Source organism: Centruroides vittatus, unplaced genomic scaffold, assembly GCF_030686945.1.
Source record: "Centruroides vittatus isolate TY-2023 unplaced genomic scaffold, ASM3068694v2 contig_918, whole genome shotgun sequence".
Lineage (NCBI taxonomy): Eukaryota > Metazoa > Arthropoda > Arachnida > Scorpiones > Buthidae > Centruroides > Centruroides vittatus.
Window position 1 is genome coordinate 581225 of NW_027122605.1, and position 22430 is coordinate 603654.

Below are 22430 nucleotides of genomic sequence, written 5' to 3' on the forward strand. Positions count from 1 at the left end.
GAAGCTTCAGAATTTAATTCTTGAGATTTTAAATTATCAATATCTTCTAAGCTATCATCTTTTTATTTGCCTCTACCATATCCTTTCTTGAAATTTCATTTTGAATCTTGGATCTCATAAAGATGACAAGCATGAAGACTTTTTTTCTATATATGCTGGAAAATTTTTTTTTTTTGAATTTTTTAGTCCTTTTATTGTGGTATTAATGCAACTAAAGGAACTACTGCTCTTTGCTTCTGATAAGAATAATTTCAGAGTCTCTATTGTGGGAATTATTGAAGATGAGGTAGTTTCTCGTTTGCTGGCTTCCACAGTAATTTCTTCAAATGGGTTTAAAAATAGAACAATTTTTTCAATGAGAGACCACTGATATATGCTCAATGTAGGATTTATTATCTATAGTATTTGTGACAAGGGCTTTTTGCTGTTCCAAGTTTCTTTGCAACATGTAATGTATAGAATTCTAGTGAGTAGGAACATCTTGAATTAATTTGTTTCTGCAAACCTAACTTATCTTGCAAATCTTCCAATTTGCATACAACTACAACAGAATGATTAAAATGTGTGACAATATTTCTATTAACTATGATCATAGTTTTCACAACTTGTTGAGAAAATATGCATTCATTTAGTGTCAGCTGCAGTCTATGTGTAAAACATGATAATGCCTCTAAGTTGCAATTCCTAATTCCAGCTACCATATTTGCTCCAGAATCTCTCAGTACTATGAATATCTTATCACTTGTCAACTTATACTGTTCAAGAACAATGTTTATCTGTTCACTAATTCCTTCAAAGGAAACAATTTGCAAAATGGCTCTTTCTTGCTGAAAGTCATCCTTCAACCAGTGGGCTGTTACACTTAAGAGGATTGTTTGTAGTTGCTGTCCAAATATCAGCAATTAAAAAAATATATTTTGCATCATCAATAGCTTTGAGTTTTTGACTGAACTTTTTGAAATATATCAGAGATATTTTCTGCTGGGAATATTGTAATTTGGAACAATTTTTTTAGTAATCTTTGAAATCCTAAATCAGACACAACAGAGAATAGCTGTATATCTACACTTATCATTTATCCAATCAAATAATAAACTTCTTTGGATCATTGATCATTTATATCCCACAATTTTTTCTTTTCTATTAATTAAGTTTAAAGTAGCTTGTCTTTGGATATGAGTTTCCATTGTTGCTGATGAATATCCTGCTTCTTTAGTTTTGGAACTTTCTCTCTTCATCTTTCCAGTTTATTTTAAAAAGTTTTCATGATGACATTTTTTGAAATGATTTATCATGTTTTTTGTGGTAAAAGTTTTAGCATTTTTCCATCTCTTGAGATAGAAGACTGGCACAAATTGCACTTGAAAAACTTCTTGATTTTATCTTTCTTAAAAAATTTCCAAACAATATTGGAAGCCATGAGTTGCTTGGATTTGGCTATTAATTAAAATTAAAAAGTTTTTCAAAATAATAAATTATTATTTTAATTTAATACATGAATCTGAAAAAGAAAAAATAGCTTCATATTGAAAATTATTTTTATAACAAATTGTTATAAAATTATTTTTATTGTATGAAATTTTATATTTTTATTAAGAATACATAATTTCATGCGATAATAATCATAATATGATTTAACTATTAACACTAATCAGGCAATTAATCAGTAATTGGCCATTTTGCTTATCAGTGCATCCTTAATTTTTAGGACTGAAGAGGGACATTAAAAACCCAAAATGCATATCTTATTAAATTATAGAAAATAAACCTACTTTTTTCACTCAAAAAGAATTCCTGTGTGATTTGTTCTCAACAGCAACCTTGTGTTAATTCCAAAAGAAATACAACAAATTGAGAGAACAGTAAGCAATCAAGTACCAAAAATAAACTGATCACTGATGTGCTAAAAACACAAAATGTTTATTTAGCTCCACACAAGTTTTGCCACAATTATATGTACACAAAGAATGTGCAAAGCCATTGCTAAAGTTTTATTTGGAACAAAGTTCCATGTTTGATTCAAACACTGAGTTTCTGTACCCAAACTGCAATTTAACACCACTTTATATTTACATTCACCCCATTATGGGTTGACAAAGTTTCTTCTATCAGAAGTATCCATCTTTTTTCTGTCTTTTTTAATATTGACCTTGCAATGCCCAGTCATATGTATTGTATGTTCCAAAAAACCAATCATCATTAAAGATCTGAAGTCCTTTTCAAATCTATATATTCATGTTCATGCATATTAAACGTTTTTAGAAAAAGTTTGACACTCCAAACTTTTTCTAAAAACTTAAATTTACTTAGATGGAATTCTACAAGATTGTTTCTTGATCCTAACACTAATGTCTCTAGGACTATGAACAATAGTGTGTGCCTACATTGGAATGGAAATGGGGCTGTCTCACTAAACATATTTTCATATAGTTTAATTAATAACAGCATACATGCCATTTAGTAATTTTTACTTACACCATTAGATTCCTCATATAAAATTATGTCTATTAGATCCATTTTCAGCCCTGTAGACAATTCTCCTTTAATTTTTATAGTGGACAACAGATACATGTTCTATTTTATACATACATAAATAAAGATTAATTAATAAGAAAAATTCTGTTATGTTTAGGAGATAAAAAACTTTCAATGCATCTACTGCAAGCAATGTGTAACTGTGTTGTTTGAAAGGAAAACCTAATAGAATCTCTGGAACTATGCTATATCAAAAAGGGACATACAATATTGTTCATAAGTAATGAACCATATTAAAACAAAAACACAAAACAGATGATTCTTGAATAATTTATTTCAGTTAATGTTAACTGAAGCACATTATGCAAGAATTATCTTTATTTGACAAAACATATTTTGGTTCAATTATTTAACTTTGCTCCATAACAAAGAAATCAACTTTAGATTATATATTTATTAAATATTATAATTGAAAACTTGCTAGATTACTTTGGATCAGGCATTGAAAAACATACAGACTCCATTCTAAACATTAATAATAAAGTAAATATCAAATATGTTATTCAAGATTCTTGCTAAATGAATTTTTAAGCAGACATCATTAAACTAAGTTTGCCATTTAAAAGTTTGAATTAGATATAATTAAATAAGTAATTAATTGTTACTACTTTAAACTTAATTGTTTCCTTAGTGAATTTAATTGTTCCTGAAAACCAATATTCTAAAAAGTTTTGTAGGGTGGGTACATAGTACCTGAAATGAGTTTATTGAATCAAGGGCAGTGTGCAGAAACTGTTTTGGAACCATGTATTTAAATGATTTATTTAAAAAATTTAAGAAAGAAAGAATCATAGCAATTAATAATTTTTTGTTAAAAAACAAGGCAAGAATAAAAATAAATGAACATTTATTTTAGAGAAAAACTAAAAATGAATTATTTTCCTATTTATTTATTTATACACATTGTTCTTATTGAAAGTAGTAATTGTTGATTTTTTTTCACTTGCATTTGTTGTTCTCTTTTTGAAATTTTTCATGGTAGCATCTACATCTCTATCTTGTTGACTATGCTAGATCTACATGTTGCCAAGTTTGTTAAAATTTTGATGATAATCTTCTAAGTATGACTTGCCTTTGAATAAAATCCTGATTTCTAGCTAGGAGATCAGACATTGTAACCTTTCAAAATTACTGCATATTTATTTATTTTCTATTAGTCTTGGTATAAATGACCCACTTATTAAAAATGCTTATTCCAACAGTAAATTCAAAATACACTTCTTTTAGTGTAATTCACAGATGGTACATGATGAGTGAAATTTAAAGAATATAATAGTTAACAGTCCATGTATCATTTGTGGAACCACAAAAAAATATTAATAAAATCTAATTCACCTTAAATAATATAAAAGTACTCTAAATGTGTAATTCAAGATATAATTAATTTAGTTCAATTAAAAGTGTTTAAAAATGTAAAAATATACTAAAACGTTATTAATTCCTGTTGCATCTGTAATTAAATCTTGTTTTTATACATGTTTTCAAATGAAGTTACGTTTTGTACAAATTTTACATTCCTCAAAAGTGAAATCAAAACACCAGAAAAACATAACCACTTGCACATGATTAAAGAACAAACAATATGCACTGGGCACTTGTTTATTCAGTATAGAATATGGCCTTAACAGGCAGCTACACAGGCCACTATATGGCAAGGCATACTATATATGAGGCAATTAATGATTACCTAAGGTATCTCTTGCCAAGTTGCGTCCACTGTGGTGTGCATGTTGTCTAAGGTATGAGGCGCTGGTCCCAGTGCACCTCATATTGAATGAAGTTCCACAGGTATTCAATGGAAGAGATATCTGATGAGGCTGCTGGCCAAGGAAGAATGTTAATTCCATTCAGGGTGGTGAGAGTTTACCATGCAATGTTCAGTCAGGCATTGTCTTGCTAGAACACTGTTGGATGCAGCCTGCACAAATGGCCAAACCACAGGCATCACAGTTCATGTGATGTACTGGTCTGCTGTCAGAGTACTGGAAATGTGCACCACAATTGTCCACTGATTGTCCACTGAATGAACAAGTTGCCTTCCCAAACCATAATGCCCGGTGTGGGGCCAGAGTGACACTAAGCAAAAAGGGCTGGTACATAGCATTTTTCAGGATACTGCCAAACCCACCATTCCTCCGTAGACAGAAGCAGGATTCATTTGTAAACAATACCCAATGCCATTCAGTGTTCTGGTTGCAATGATGACAACACCACACCAGACATGCTGCCCTGTGCTGAGTGGTTAATGGCATCCTAGTTGCTGGTTGAAGCCCAACTTCATGCTAACTGTTGCAAATAGTTCTGGTGGACACAGATGCACCCATTGACAGCAACGGGCAGCTTCAGATGTCACATGCCGTGGTAATTTTAGGCCTAATGTGCCGTTCAGCAAATCTGCCAGCCTGTGCACCCTGTTGTGTTCTGATGCAATCCACTCCCTCTCTTTGGCATGTTTGCAGATGTTCTTGTATTCATCATGTCTCATCACTGGATGTTGTGCACAATACAAATTGACAAACCAAGGTTGTGCAGTCTTGTTCCCCAGCCATTAACTGGTGGTATTCAGCTCACTGTCATCTCTGAGGCATTTTCTACACTTCTTCAAAAGTTTGGCTGCTGTGAACAGTTGCTGACAGCTTTTAGAACCTGAGACAGCTGCTGGTCTTTATAGCCTGAAACTGGGTACCACATGACCTGATGCATATGCAAACTAAATCATTTTCATATCTCTGTCACCTCTATCAGTCCTGCAGTTTGCAGGTGGCTTGCACATTTCTTCATGGTGTTGTGATTTCACTTTTGAGGAGGGTATTTAGTCTTTATCCAATAGATAAAAAATTGAAATTTATATTTTCACTAAAAATTATCATTACCAATAACTTTTTAGAGTAAGTGCATTTTAAATCTAGTTGGCTATTTATGCTAATTCAAAATGTTTTATAAGACTAAATTCTCTTTATTACTAAAAAAACATTATATTGAAAATAATTGAATAATTACTTTTTGTTGTTCATTTTCTAATTGCAATTTAAGCTGTGAAACTTCTATTTGATTAGCTGATAGTTGTTCTTGATTTTCAATGTTTTGTTTATCCAACAATTTTTTATCTGCATTAATACTTTCAACTGTTGATTCCAATAAACGAACACGATCCCGAAGCATTACTAATTCTGTCTGATAACCCATTGCTTCTTCTTTGGCTGCCTGTATAGTGGATGATAATTCTTCTTGCTTCATTAACAACATCTCGCGCTCTTCGTGTGAATTCTATAATTAAGAAAAAATATTTCTTTGAATGTTTATTCACTTTCAAAACTTTTTTAATAAGTGAGTTTTAAAAAATATTCCTTATAACTTTTTGCAAATAAAATTTCATACTTTCAACAAATCCACAAGATGATGTTCACGTTCTGAAGCATTTGAAACAACATCTCCACCTTCTTCATATTGTTGGAATAACAGTTGCTTCAACTGAGTAATTTGAGTACGACACTCCTCTAATTTCTCTGTTTGGGAACAAAGAGATTCTAAGAGTACTGCTTTTTCATCACTCATTCTTTCATTTTCAAGTTGAAGATCTGTTAACTGATCTTGTAGATCAGTTAATTCTTGTAATGTTGCCTGAAGTTCTTCATTTGTGCTACAAGAAAATATGTTTTGTTTATTATAACAAAGAATGATAAACTAAATACATTAGTCATTGTTTTCTATTATTTTTTTATTTTTCAAAAAACTCAAAATAAATATTGAAACAAATAGTTTTAATGAACTGAGTATAAATTGCATTCATACATATCATCAAATTATTCTTACATATAAAACTTTTTGCATCAACAATTTGTAAAAATTATTAATTATAAAATTTCATTATTTTATCTCCTTCTCACTTCCCTTCTGACTTTAAAATAAATATTTCTGGCATTTCCAAAGCCATTTTTATTACTTGTACTTATTATTGAAGTAATTAGAAAATTATACAATATTAAAAATAACAATGATATATAAAGAAATAATATTAATAAAAGTAACAGTATTAAAATACAGAAATAAATATATACACTCATTGATAATGCAAACTGTTTTGTCAAGCATGCAACCTGTGATTTTAGAATGTTAAATAGTGATGTCCACAGCTCCAGTATATCAAGTGTGAGAGAGTTGCTTGGCGACATTGATGTAATGAAAAGGGATTTCCATATAAACAGTGTTCTTCAATCCTCACAACGTTTTTAGATGCAAGGTTTGTGGCCAAAGTGGATCGAAGTTACGCTATCACATTTTTTGCAAGTTTTGTTGCTAAAAAGGCAATAGAGAGTAACTTCAATCCACTCTGGCCACAAACTTCACTTCTAAAACACTGTGGGGACCAATGAACACTGTTTGTATGGAAATCTCTTTTCATTACATCAATGTTGCCATGCAACTCTCCCACACTTGATATATTAGAGCTGTGGACAGTCCTGTTTAAAGTGGATTTAAAAACATTACTATTTTAATAAACAAATTTGTCTTCCAGTAAAAAAAACAATCTTTTCTGTTTTATAAAATGGTGCCATTTTTACTGAATTTGTTCATTTGCACAAATATATATTAAATAGTAACAATGTCATATTTTTGATTCTAAGATAAAACATTATTTCAAAATCATCATGTAAGGTTTTTTACAGAACACACTTTAAATAAGCAATTTTATTAAGTTTCGTTAAATAAAATAAATGAGAAAAATAATACATAGGTCACAAAATAGGCAATGTTCATCAGCTTACCATGCCCTTCTGTTTTTGCAATAACTTTTCTTTTAATATATATTATAAGTTAATCTTGAAGGCATTTCAAACATTGAGAAAGTGTTTAAATTAAATGCTTGCTATCAGTAAATTTTATTTGAACTTAAGTGACCATTTAACAATATAGCTGAAAATATCTCTCTTATTGATGTGTAGAACACAATGTGGTCTATTCTTGATAGCTGCTGATTTTTTATTTTTACAGCTAGTGCAAAATGATATCAGTTATAAAGCATTTCTATAAAGTTTATATTGTAAACTATTAAATATAAATTAGATATAAAACAGTAAAATGAATTAGTAACAAATAATTATTAATGTATTTAATGTCTAAATATAAGGAATAATAATTATAATTATGTATTTTAATTTATGTAATTAAAATAGACTGTGTATTATTTATATTAAAATTGTTTCTAATTACTTCAAAAATAAATAAGCAATAAACAAATACACCACAGTGCCATTGATGATGCAAACTGTTTTGTCAAGCACACAACCTGCAATTTTAAAGGTTAACCCAATTATGTAGTACACCTCTAAAATGTCTGAACATATCAAGGAGGCAGTTTTTGGCCAAGAAAAACAATGCACTGTTTGAACATTCATCTTATTCAGTGGATCTAGTTCTGAGTGACTTTTACCACTTCTCTAAAGTGAAGTTTGCACTGAAGGAAATCTGATTCAATTCAGTTTCTGCAATTAAGAAAAAAATGATGGAGCTTCTGCATACCCTGACAGAAACTGACCTGAAGAACTGTGTAGGTAGAAGGAGCATACTTTGAAGGGAAACCCAAGTAAAATGTAAATATTCAAATAATAATTAAGTTACAGCATCAGTCCTGTTATTTTATAGCCATACTTCGTAAATGCTGAATTGCTTGAGTCCAGATAGTATAATAATTAATAATGTATCCATTTGATTTAGAAACATTCAAATCATAATTTTTCCAAATTAATTAATTAAATTAGTTTTAATTGTTAAAATAATTAATTTAAAATATAAATCTATGTATGTTCAAATAATAAGCCAGAAAAGTTTTGTATTTGGTTCTTTAATTTGACAGTATTAATTAAGAAAGAAAAGATTATATTATTATATTAATATATTAAGATTATTAATATATTAATTATTATATTAATATATTAAGAAAGAAAAGAGGGGGAAATCAGTTCAAAAAGATCTCTTAAAATCTTCACAAAAATTAAATTAATAAAAATTTGAAAAATATTTTCCATTATTAATAAAGTTCTTTATAAATTTCAAATTTAATTATTCTTTAATACTTTTTATTACCTGTAATGTGTTTCTTCCATTTGCATAATTCTGTCTTGAAGGCAAGCCATGGACATTTCACTTAAACTGCTACTGCTTGCTTTATCCCATTCAGAGAGTGGACGAGGAAGAGAAACACCTGAAGCCTCTCCCATTTCTAAGTTTGGTAATTTTTCATTTAAACTTTCATTCGATAAAGGATTAATCTTAAAAAATAATAACAGAATATGTATTAAATGATAATATAATTAATAAATTTAAAATATTCTTAAATACAGTAGAACTCAGGTTAAGAAGTTCTTGCATTAAACTTCTTATGTGAGAAAAAACTGATTTCAAAAGTCCCAATTTTTTCTCCATAAGAGATGTGTACATTTTTTCTGTACAGAGTCTTTCCATTTAAAAAAATTTCCTGTTTAAGAAGACAGAAATCCTTGTCCATGATCAAAAAATGGATTCACTTAAGAAATTTTTCAATTGTATCCCATTAAAAATGTTGTAAATTTAATTGCACATGAAAATACACAAAATTTCATTCATCATGCTTGACTTTAGGTTACTTTGACACAGATCTCACAATTTTCTTGCTTGCAGCAAACAGCAAGTTCTGACAAATGTTATTCACTATGTGGATGATACTGTAAGAATTTAATGAATTTTAGTACAGCTATAGATCTGTGGTTCTGTTTGTGAGAATCATAAAACATATTTTCCCATTTAGGCTACAGCAGGGTAAATTAAACAAATATCGAAATAAATAGATATTGCATAAGCCTCATTTATTGTAATGTCGTGGGACATATATAGTTTTCGTTTCTATAATCATTATTTTCATTTCTGCTTAAGAAGTCTTTTTAAATTAGTCCCTTGAAAAACTTCTTAACTGAGTTCTACTATAAAACTATTTTCCATTAAACTACTCAGGCAAATATTTTTTTAAGAAAAAATTTTTCATAGAAACAAAGTTTATCAATTTTAGACCTCTTATTGAGATATGCTTATGTCAATTGAATAATTGATAATAAGTTATATTAGTTAACATCTTAAAGCTTTCAACATTGTTAAATAGTAAATTTTAAGAATCTAAGAAAAAATGTGTCTTGAACTGATTTATTATCTTCATAACTTGACCATAAAATACCAAAAAAATTTATTCTTAAATATAAAAATATTTCAATAATAATTAAATATAAAATAAACAACTGAAGTGCCTTTGACCAATGTGCTTCTTCTCTCAGTAAATCGCAAACGTTTTCGAACCTCGTCGGGTTCGAAAACGTTTGCGATTTACTGAGAGAAGAAGCACACCGATCAAAGGCATTTCAGTTGTTTACTTTAATTCACTCTGGTGTTTATCTTTTATACTTTAATAATTAAATATGTTCAATTATTATAATTAAATGATATATAAGTTATCTAAACATCTGAAACATTTATGTCCTAACTTAATTTTGATAGCATTTCTAAATTTTAAAATATTTTTAGTACACTGTGATATAGCAAGTAAATGTAAATAAGTATTTTTGTTAGTCTTCATTAAATAACAGTATTTAAAATATCTATTTTAAGAACTGAAGTGGATATTTACTGTCAAATAATTATTCTGCATAAATATGTAATTTAAATAAATTAAAACATTTAAAGGGCAATTTTCTAAACTAATTATTTACATCAGCAACTTCTTATATATTTGTGGACTTAAAACATAAAATTCATGATGAAGAAAGTTGTCTCTTCAAAATATATATATATTATGGACAAAGTGATTAATCGGGCATTATGAATAATGACCAAAAAGGGCGGGCAGTGTAATAAATATTGATTAATTTATCAAATTGACTGGTCATTATGAATACTGCTATCATCTAGTTGGGCAAAGTGATGATAATAAGTTGAGGAGTGATCATATGATATACGCTAGCCAGTCGGCACTCAGTTGCGCGTGTGTATTGCGTTTAGTACTGAATTTGGCAGCAGTCATGACTGTTTGTGCTCTCGACAGATTTCTCCCAGAGGGGAACCATCGGCAGGCCACCAATTGTTTAACGTTACTAGATATTGATACATACTAGTTATTGATACGTGTATTCAAGAACTACCGTGAATAAATAACTAGTGATGTTAAACAATCGGTGGCCTGCCGGTGGTTTCCCTCTAGGAAAAATCTGTCGAGAGCACAAACAGTCATGACTGCTGCCAAATTCAGTACTAAATGCAATACACACGCGCAACTGAGTGCCGACTGACTAGCGTATGTCATATGATCACTCCTCAACTTATTATCATCACTTTGCCCGACTAGGTGATAGCAGTATTCATAATGACCGGTCAATTTGATAAGTTATTGAAATTTATTACAATGCCTAATTTTGTTGGTCATTATTCATAATGCCCGTATTAATCACTTTGTCCATAACATTATATATATATTAGTTTTTTTAACTTTTAAATTTTAATTGTTTGTGTATGTTTTTTTAAAAGAAAAATATCAGTTTAATAATTTTTCTTTGAGGTTTTATAAAATTTAATCAATTTATATTACAATTTAATGTTTTTAAACTATAATTTTAAAAAATATTAAACTTTCACTGCTAAATGAAACACCATGTAAATACATGGTGTTTCAAAAGTAACTATCTATTATGGTAAAATTAAAAACATTTTAAAAAATTCTTATATTGTCATAATGGTTTTGACTAATTCAAATTTTATAGATTTTTTTTTGAAAACACAAATTACAAGAATCATATATCTTGACATGTTCAAACAATTCCTCAAACTTCATCATCTTCAGAATGGTATTCTTGACACAATAATCTTTCAGCAAGATGGAGCACCATGCCATTATGTAATAACTGCTTAGGATTATTTCATCTGCATTCCCAGTTGTTGGAATGGCCTTATAGAAGCAATCACAAGCATGTACAATTACATGATTTAACACCCTTGGATATTCATTAAGACTGAAATATATCACAGAGAAATTTAAAAAATCTAGCTGATCTTTGAAATCATGTTATTGTGGCTATTCAAAAGATAACATCTGAAATGCTTGAATATATATATTCTATAAAACAGCTGATCACTGAGCTCTGTATAGATATTGATGGTGGTGGCCACATAGAAACTACTCATTAAATTAGACCTATATGTATATTATTTAAATATATATGTATTACATTTGTTCAAAGTATGAGGTACCACTGTATATACATTAGTACCTCATACTTTAAACACTAAATTCAACAAAAATTTGCCTTGGAGTTCAAACTGGGCATGCAGTGGAAAAATGCACTTGAAGTCTGCATTTTTCGACTGCATGCTTGAAAATGCAATCTGCTGTGTGCCCAAGTTGTCTCTTGCTCTCGCTTTACACTCGTATGTTTTCTGGCTTTTTACAATTTATTTCTGGTGTATTTGATTATATATATCTACTATATTGTATGTTGTCAATTTTTAACAATTTCTTTCTGCAATTTTTTTTCATCAACAGCTTTTGGATGTCCCTTATATATTGTATCTTTTACTTCAAAATTTTCCAAACAGAACTTTTTAAACCACATTTGACACATTCAAAGTTTAGGAGCATTTTCCCCAAACACACATTCTTTTATATTTGTATGGCATTATATCCTTTCTGAAACTCATAAAGCATAATGTCTAATATGCACTTTATCCATTGAAATTTCAACTTGATTTTATTCAAACATAAAGAAAAAAGTTTAAAATAAGCTTATAAAGAGAAAATACTACCTCACATTAGTGTTTTGTGTTAAATTTCACATCTGCTATAATGAAATTGTACATCTATGTTAAGTAAAGACAGCTGTCAAAAATATGCAAAAACTGCCTGTTCAACCCAATATAACCTTTTACTTATTAACCATGGCATGTAAGAAGTGTGTGTTAGCAACCAAATCTAAGAGGAAGGTTATAATATGAACAACTGTTGCGGAAGAGGAACTTATCAAGAAGTATGAAAATAGTACACTTGTGGCAGATCTGATGACCATTTTAAGATACTGAAATTGATGGTGTGCAATAAGTTAATGCAACTTTTCATTTTATCATACAGCATTTACATACTTTATTTATTGTTTTCATGTTTTAAATTATTATTGAGGCATTTAATTGTGTTATTTTTAGCTTAAATTACATGTACTGGCTGTTTTAAGTTTGTTGAAATGGATATTGTTTAGGTTGTGGAGATGGATTAATTCTCTTTCCATTATTTCTAATGGAAAAAATTGTTTTGGACTTCAAACGACCTCATGGAATGAATTAAATTTGAGGCATGAGGCAGCATTGCAATCTGAAAGATGTTTTTATAATTCCTATTACAATATTTTGTAAAACTAATAGTCATTTTTGAAATATCTTGTAAAGTTGTTATTATTAGTTGTTATTTAGTTATGAATAAATAGTGGCAGCCCTTGGCAAAATTTATTTTTGAGATCCATTAAAAGAGTGATGAGGTAGAGAATAGATTTATTTTGGGTATACAAAAATATGAAAATTTTTGTTATAGAAAACAGACAGTAAAACACATACTAGTAACAAAATGTAAACAATAGTTTTGTAACAAATTGGAAAATTCAATAGGTGTCCAGAAATTCACCTACAAAACTGCTCTCCTGTTTTTAGTACTGCTGAACTCATTAATTACAGAAAAAAGTCCAGTTTTGTAGCAATATCTGTCAATGCACAATATTAAAAGTAAAAAAAGTCTCTTGACACATTGTTGATTGGGATAATTCTTGATCAATTTTAAAAATGGTCTTTCTATTTGTAGGCCCCTGAAAGTAAGGGGCTCTAGGCATCACTTTTTTTACCTATATGTAGGGCTACTTCTGTGAATAAATTTAATGAACAAAATAACAAAAATCATTAAAAAATTAAAATTATTAAAATTGCAGCCCAATAAGCAGAATTTCAATAAATTATGCAAAAAGTAATAATTAAAAATACCATTCTATTTATAATTAATGACAATAATATTTATTAGAATCTAATTATTTAATTTTCATTATTATACATAAAAATACTCTAATACTAACCTCATCCATATCCTTCTTTTCAGTGTCAAGACTTGTAATAGATCCAGATTTTCGTAACAACAATTGTTCTTTTTCAGTGTCTGAAAGAGCAGCTTGTTCAACTGGCAAACCTACTCCCATTTCAACTAAACGTTCTTTTAAAGATAAATTTTCTTCTTGTAAAGCTTCAAGTTCTTCTCTCATTTGTTCTACTCCTTCTCCTTGATGTTCCTATCATATTAAAATATTATAATTACAAAAACTTTAACATTTAACATAATTTAACTAATATAAAATATAAAATTCAAGTAAAGAACATATAGCAATTGTAAGTCTAATTAAGATATATTAACAACTGTTATTTTGTTAGTATATTTAGTCAGATGTTTATTTTGCCTAGTAATATTCCAAATATTTGAAGAATCTAAACACAGTATTATTCAACTCTCTCTTCTCTCCACCTTAATACAGATGCTAACAAGATATTAAAATTTTTAGGCACAGAATAAAAATAAAAAAATATTGTAAATGAAATGTAACAGTAAAGTCATTAAAAAATGCTTTTTTCATTATTATTTACATTTTGATACCTACATGTGCCTGTTGTGATTACAGATGTAAATCATAGAAAAACATTCATAAGCTAGACTTCAATCACAGTTTGCCATCTACTCTTATCTATTTCAAGATGAATCAATACAAATATTGGAGATAAACATTTCTACTTTAAGACAGACCTGGAAAATATATTTTCAAATATTTTCAAAATGCTTTCCTTGGCTTTGATAATGTTCAATAAATTTTTCAGCTACATTTCAGACTTCTACAATTATCTTATTCTACTAACAAAAGTTTTAAACAAACTTTTATCATGATTCCAATTTTTTGATATACAGTATATAGCAAAAGCTGTACTTTTCCAAAACTGACTCACTCTTTAAACTGAGATATGGGGAATATAGTACACATTCTTCAGCAGTAAAAAACTCCAAAAAATCTGACCTTACGTTACGGATATACTGTATTTTACGGACTATAAGAAGCTACAGACTATAAGACGCACCTTAATTTTAAGCAATTTTTTTTATAAAAAATACCTATAAGACGGTACGGACTATAAGACGCACCTGAATTTTGGAAGCAATTTTTTGAAGAAAAAAGTGCGTCTTATAGTCCGTAAAATACAGTATATAGGAATATAGAATGACCAAAACTAAAGTTCAGAAATGTGACTAAAACAACATTACTTTCTACTATGATATGTTCCCAATGTGGTTGCTAGTAATCTTGAAGGAGTCAGTTGATTTATGTAGGGAGTTAATAAATTAGCATAGTTTGGAAGTCATTAAACAAATTTATTTTTAATATATGTAAAAATATAATACACTGATGTTCAAATTTAAGAGAATTTGACAATTTTGCCAATTTTAACAAAAAGTAAATTATGCTGCCAAATAAGAATGCAAATTTTTAGTGTTGAATACGTAAGCTTACACATGTATGTGGGCAGAGCTTTGACAGAAGAGAGCAAGAAAAGCAGATATGACTTTGTTCTTGATTAGTTTGCATGTACTCCTCAGCAACATTCGTTGTTTTTCTTGCAAGAGTTGGTCCAATTTCATAAGCAATCATATAAAATAAGTAGCCATGAATGTCTTGATGACAGAATTAGGTAGAGAATTGTGGGTTGATTAGAGGCAGGGCAATCACAAGTGCAGGTTGCTACAGAGCTCAATGTAATACCCAGTGTTGTCTGAAATTTGTGGAAACAGTTTAAGGACACTGGATCCATATTGAGAAGGCCTGGGCAAAGTTGTCCAAGAGCCACGATGACCAATGAAGATCATTATTTAGCACTTTCAGTGAGGCTCCACAGGACTGCTACAGCTTCACAGCTATCTCTTGAGCTGCATGCCACCACTGGAACCAGAGTTTCAAAAGTTACTGTTTCCCAGAGGCTTCATGAGAGAGGGTTTTTTGCTAGAAGACTTGCTGTTTGCATCTCACTCACTTCAGCATAAAAGAGAGTGCATTTAGCATGGTGTAGACAATATCAGCCTTGGACCAGACTTCAGTGGTGGTTCTGTTCTCAACTCCAAGTTGTGATTCAGCCTGGAAACAGATTCTCGATGCACTTTCATCTGGAGAGAACCTGGTACCCAATTCCTTTTCTCTAACATCTAAGAAAGGGACTGCTATGGCAGCAGAGATGTCATAGTCTGGACAAGCATCATGTTGGATAACCACAAGCCTCTCCAAGTGTTTGACAGAGGCTCCCTGGACTGCTGAGCGGTATAGGGATGAGATCTTACAGCCCTATGTTAAACTTTTCAGAGACACAGTTGGCCCTTGGTTCATTTTTATGGATGACAAAGCTCATCACCTGGTCGACAATTATCTTCAAAGTGAGGATATTTGCCAGATGGATTGGCCAGCCAGATCTCCAGACCTAAATCTTATTGATAATGTCTGGGATGCTCTTGAGAGGGCAATTGCAGTTTGCAATCCCCCTCTAAGAACCATCCAGGAGCTGAAAACTGCATTGGTGCAGGAGTGGGACTGACTGCCACAGGAACTTATCAGCTTCCTTGTTTCCAGCATGTCCCATATTAGAGTCATTTTGCATTCAATCTTGCAATGTAAGTTTTGGACATTCCTGCACTGATGAGGCTTACTGATGATCATGAGTGCATGCCATGACTATCGTACAGTAAATTTTTTCTCTTATACAGCTATGTATCCACACCAAATTTCATTAAAATGTATCCATCAGTTTTTCAGAAATTCAACAAAATGTGAAAATTCTCTTAATTTTGAACACCAGTGTATAATAATTACTAAAATTTGAAAATGTATCAGTTAATTAAGTATCACAATTTTGATTTCTGTTTAATAAAAGTATTATTATTCATTTTTAGATTTTTTATTCATCCTGTTTGTAATTTATTTCTATTTTGAATCAATATGGAAAAATTTTGGTAAATTATATCTAGTTTTGGATAGGGGTCAACAAACAAAAAAAGAAGTTCATGATTACTTAGACATTGCACATTCATATCTCTCTAGTTTTATTTATGTGATGTTATGAAAAGACTTTAGTCCTTAGACATTTGTAATCTGGTGGTAGTTTTATATTTCTATGCATTTAGGACAGACAAGTTCTTAATGCACACTAATAAAAAGTCTCTTTTTAGAGTTATTTTAACCAATATTTCATCTTATTACATTTACTTTTGCTAGCAGTATCACTTCTGTATTATTATTAGTAGTATTAGTTTTATACCTTTCATACTAATACGAAAGGTATAAAAGTGAACGGAAAGTTGTACAGCACAATAAGATTTGCTGACAACATTGCAATGATAGCAGATGTAGATGATCTACAGATAGCTCTTGAAAATTTAAATGAACAATTTAAAGATAATGTGGGATGAGAATAAATAGGAAAAAAAAACAAAGATAATGAGATGTTCAAAAACAAAGGAGGAAGGAGGAAGGAACATCTATTTGGATGGTGAAAAAATAGTAGTAGTCAATGAGTTCACGTACCTAGGAAGCATAATTACCTCAGACAGAAAGAGTGAAAGAGATGTTACAGCAAGAATAACCCAAGCAAAACAGGCATTCTACAGGAAACAACAGATGTTAACATTGAAAAATATATCAATTGATGTTAGGAAGCAATTCATTAAGAGTTTCAGCTGGAGCACAGCATTCTATGGCCTGGAGAAATGGACACTCCAAACATCAAAGAAAAGAAAACTGGAGGCCTTTGAGATATGATGCTGGCAAAGAATGATGCGAGTGTCATGGGCAGAGAGAAAGAGAAATGAAGATGTTTTGGAAGAGGCAACAGAGAAGAGAGAGATTTTGAGAATGATAGAGGAAAGGAGAAATGACATGATTGGCCATCTAATTCGTCACTCAGAATGGATGAATGTTTTATTGGAAAGAAAGATAAAGCGCAAAAGGGGATGTGGAAGACTCAGGGTGGAATATCTCAACAAGTTATTACAGAAAAGGCTTTACTAATGGATAAAACTAAAACAGCTAGCTAAGCAAAGAGAGAAGCTATAAGACTGCATACATCCATGTTTGCCCACCAACCATTGGTTGAGGAAGGAGGGGGAGGGGAGAGAGAGAGAGAGAGAGAGAGAGAGAGAGAGAGAGAATCACTGAAAAATTAAACTTCAAACTTCTGGTATAATCATAAAACAACTGTTGTCTTAAAAAACTATTTAATTTAATAACTATAAAATTTTGAAAGGAAACTAATTTTAAAAAAATTTAGTTTTTATAAATATAAAATTCCAAAACATCTTTCAAGACATGCTTAATAGATCTAAATACAGTTTAACCATCTAACAAATTTGTAGAGATACAATAATGGAATTTTAGCTAATGATTAAATAGTTTTGTTGTAAATTATCATATTAGCAATATTTTAACTGTTATATCAGTATAAAAATTATGCTTTTCTGAGAGATATTTAACACACTTTTCAATACAATTTAGCTATTAAAATTTTCTGATCCCATGATATTTTTAAAAACTATTCTAATCAGTTGCAACAAGAAAGTAGTAAACAGAGTTACAAAGTTAACTTGATCAGACTAATTTTGATAAAATTTTATAAGCTGATTATACCTATCTACTTGTTCTAGAAAGATCTTAGGCTAATATCCTGTTTGCACCGAGCATTTCAATCTAGATTGTGACGAAGGTCGGCGACTATGCCTTGGTGCAACCTCTCTCGACTGTTTCAATTTCAACTGAAACGAAGTTCAATTGCGATTGACTCAAGAGAGTTCTTGAAACTAGATCCAGTCATAAGAGAGATCCCACAATCCCACACGCGCGAGAAAATACAAGGTGGAGGCGGAACATGTGTCGGGCTATTGACAGAGAAATAAAAAAAGATACTGTATTTGGAGAGACGATGATATCTGTCTATTATTACATATATGGCAAGAAAAAATACTGTATTTATTTCTAACCAAAACTTCTATTTTGTTTGTTGGTGTTTGTGACTTACTGCATGTCAGTTTTATCATCGCGTGTAATAGCCAGGTTCTTCTTAAGCGGACTGCCTGTGCAAATAGCACGACGTTCAACTGGTAACAGTCACAACCCAGATTGTAGGTAAATCAAGATCGAAGTGAGTCCTGGATTGTGTAGCATTAGTCACCATCAGATTGCAAATATTCAGAACTCAAGATTAAATTCTTTTCCTTAAAATTTTTTAACATACAGTACAGCAAATATCTTTCCTCACTATTTTTTTTTATTAAATATACAATATTCAAACAAGAATGAAATTTAGAAACAAAATTCAACTTTATTTCTTTTTGATATATTTTCTTTCTGAAGAAATACAGTGATCCTAGCATTTTATATATATCCTTAAAATAACAATTCAAAGTATACTTCTGGAAAGTGCTACTGATATAATTACAATTGAAATATTTTATGTGATGAATAAACTAAAACTTAAGTCATAAAAATATTTTGTTAATAACACTCAACTTTTTTATTTTTACAAAAATGGTAAAATATCTGTAAATTAAATTTGAAAAAAAAATTAATTTCGCAGGTATTCTGAAAATAAATAATAAATATTTTTAAAAATTTTATTTTAAGTAATTAATGTATAACCTATAAATAAACAACAACTAACCCGTTATATATAAAGACCAACAACTGCCGAATTATTGGGCTAGCAAATGGCTATAGTAATATTAATAATTTAAGTTAATTTGGTACTAGAGTTAGGCGTTAGGCGCCATCTCTTGCTAAATTTAATAATTAGAATTTTAATTAAATAATTTAAATAAATTTAGGCTTAACTGGAAGAAAAGAATCGGCCCGAAGCGGGATTCGAACCCGCAACTTCTGCTATCTGTGCAGACATGTTACCAGTTACGCTACCCGGACCTTCGGTCCGATCTCACTAATTATTAAATTTAGCAAGAGATGGCGCCTAACGCCTAACTCTAGTACCAAATTAACTTAAATTATTAATATTACTATAGCCATTTGCTAGCCCGATAATTTGGCAGTTGTTGGTCTTTATATATAACGGGTTAGTTGTTGTTTATTTATAAGTATACGCCTTGCCGGGGTTTGCGATGGCCGGTTGAGTGCCTTTGGGAGGACGTGGGCAATTAATGTGTCCCCAGCTGGCATTGTAATAGCCGTCGATGGTCGTACGGTAATCTTATATCAACTGGAAGGGGAGATCGGACCGAAGGTCCGGGTAGCGTAACTGGTAACATGTCTGCACGGATAGCAGAAGTTGCGGGTTCGAATCCCGCTTCGGGCCGATTCTTTTCTTCCAGTTAAGCCTAAATTTATTTAAATTATTTAATTAAAATTCTAATTATTAAATTTAGCAAGAGATGGCACCTAACACCTAACTCTAGTACCAAATTAACTTAAATTATTAATATTACTAGAATACACCACAGAATATAAATAAAAAAATAAATCTTAATTAGAAAAAGATTTTTAGAAAATTTTCTACTGTTTGTTTTTCTTTTTCTTTGGAGGGAGCCAGGGCCCCTTGGCCTCCCTGGGTGTACCACTTTATATTAATATTAATATTATGCATATTGATATTAATAGCAATTGCACAGCAAAAAAAATTTTTTGAATTTAAAATATATTAATCCACAAAAAAAATTCTGACTATATGAAAAAAAATTATTACAATCAAATACAGTCAAACCTGTTTTTATGCGCTCTTTTTATGTGCGATTTTTATTTGTGCGATTTTTTTAATGCGAATTTTTAATTTGTGCGGTATAGTTGGTGACTAGTCTCGTGCGATTCGTCATGTCTTACGTTGACTTATTATAGCTAAATAAACTTATTATAGCATAAATGCACTTATTATAGTAATATTATTGCATGAATATGCGAAAAATGAAATAATTTACTTTTTAAGTCAACAAAACACCACCTGGACAAAAATATGTAAAACAGACGATAGACCAGACGATGCAGTCAAGTGCTGACATCTGTTGTCAATAAATTCTATTTCGTACGGTTTTGAGTTATTTTCTAAGTGAGACTTTTTTTATGCGGTCCCTATTGACCGCATAAAAAAATATTTTTTTAATTGTGTTGCGAAAACTATTTTTTACAGCCATTCGTGAAGTTTCGTGAGATTTTTTTTATGCGTTTTTTTTTAATGCGGTCCCTATCCCCCACATAAAAACAGGTTTGACTGTACTGGGAAGAGAAAATAGAATGACGGTTTTCCTGAAAATTTTTACTTTACAGAAAAAATTATTAAAGAGGAGGAAGAAAATTTCTTCTTGAATCCTTAAGAATGGCTTACCATTAAATTGAATATTAGAATAAATCTCTGTCTTCCTGTTATATAAAAACAGAATTGACTGCTAAGTTACTCATTAATTTTCGTATTTTTATTTTTGCTTCATTGTCTTCGTAGATATTAAAAATATTAATAACTACAAAAATTATATTTTTTTCTAGCATTTTTAGTGATGTTAATAATAATTGACAGCACTAAATAAAAACCACAATATGAAATACACTACAATTTCTGCATATTTAGAATTATTTTGATATTTTAACAATAATTTGAAAATTTAATTTTTTATGTAATTGATATTAATGTTAATATATTATTGTAATAATGCCAATAACTGGAGTAACAAAAAACCATTTCCATTTCAAAATATCTTAAATGTATGTAAAGACAAAAACATTCTTAATAAATTATTTTACTTTAGTAATAACAATATATGTGTCTAATTTGAAAGAATTATCTAATTCTGACAAGTTTAAACATTTTATAAATTATTATTAATTATCACATTATAATACCAAATTCCAGGAAATGTTTCTAAAAAGTACAGTAGAGAGTCGTAAATCGGCACCCTGGTAATCGGAATCGCCAGTAATCGGCACAATTTTCAGTCGGACTGTGTCGTGCTGAATCGAACGTTTTTGATACTAAATTTACTTCTAAAGTATAATTTTCATGTTTTTATATTCTTCAATATATTTATTTTGTTTGTACAAAATAAAGAAATAATTTTTAACGATACGATAGCCTCGATTATTATTATAAAAATTTTCGTTAGGCTTAAAATCGACGAAAATTCAACACGAAGCGACACGCAACGGAGAAAAATTTGAACATCGAACAGGTTAATATATTTTTTCGTACATAGACCGTAATTGGAACAAATCCCTAATCTGAACAACCCCAGTCCCCAATTGATTCCGATTTTCGGTTCTCTACTGTATATTCAATATTCTATATAAAATATGTAATCTGTGCCTAATAATCAGATCATTCTATTTCATAAGTGATATGATTACTAAACATTTACGGATACAATACTGTAGTAATATTCATTTTAAGAAAATATTTTTTTTATAATCAGAAGAGATGTATTTGCTTTTGAATAATTAAAACTTTTGATAAATTATGTAGATATACTAGTAATTTTTGTAATAACAACAATAACATTGTAGAGAATTGATACCATAGATTTAGAAGTAAGAACCATTCAAGTATAAATCTTTATATATCTAAGACCTAAAGAATTTTACCTTCTGTGGATTTGCAATAAATTTGATTTATTTAGACTGCTGCATACTTAAAATGCAATACAAAAGTAATGACTCCTATTATTTTTTGCTTTCAAACTAAAAATATATCATAGATCATGTCACGTCACTAAATGATAAAACTAGAAATTTGTAGTGATTATACCAACTGGTATTGTGATAGGTCTTCTGAATATTGCACATAGTTAC

General features: G+C 30.0%; 1 protein-coding gene across 3 annotated transcripts in view; it reads right to left on the reverse strand.

Moving 5' to 3' along the window:
- Window positions 1–22430, reverse strand: part of LOC136984422 (cytospin-A-like) — a 59263-nt gene that overhangs the window by 22446 nt on the left and 14387 nt on the right. For all 3 annotated transcript variants that reach the window (XM_067281390.1, XM_067281391.1, XM_067281392.1), the window contains exons 3-6: window positions 13656–13865; window positions 8620–8804; window positions 5914–6175; window positions 5536–5802 (exon numbers count right to left, since the gene is read on the reverse strand). In XM_067281390.1, coding sequence (XP_067137491.1) covers window positions 5536–5802; window positions 5914–6175; window positions 8620–8804; window positions 13656–13865 — 924 coding nt within the window. The remainder of the gene's footprint in view (window positions 1–5535; window positions 5803–5913; window positions 6176–8619; window positions 8805–13655; window positions 13866–22430) is intronic.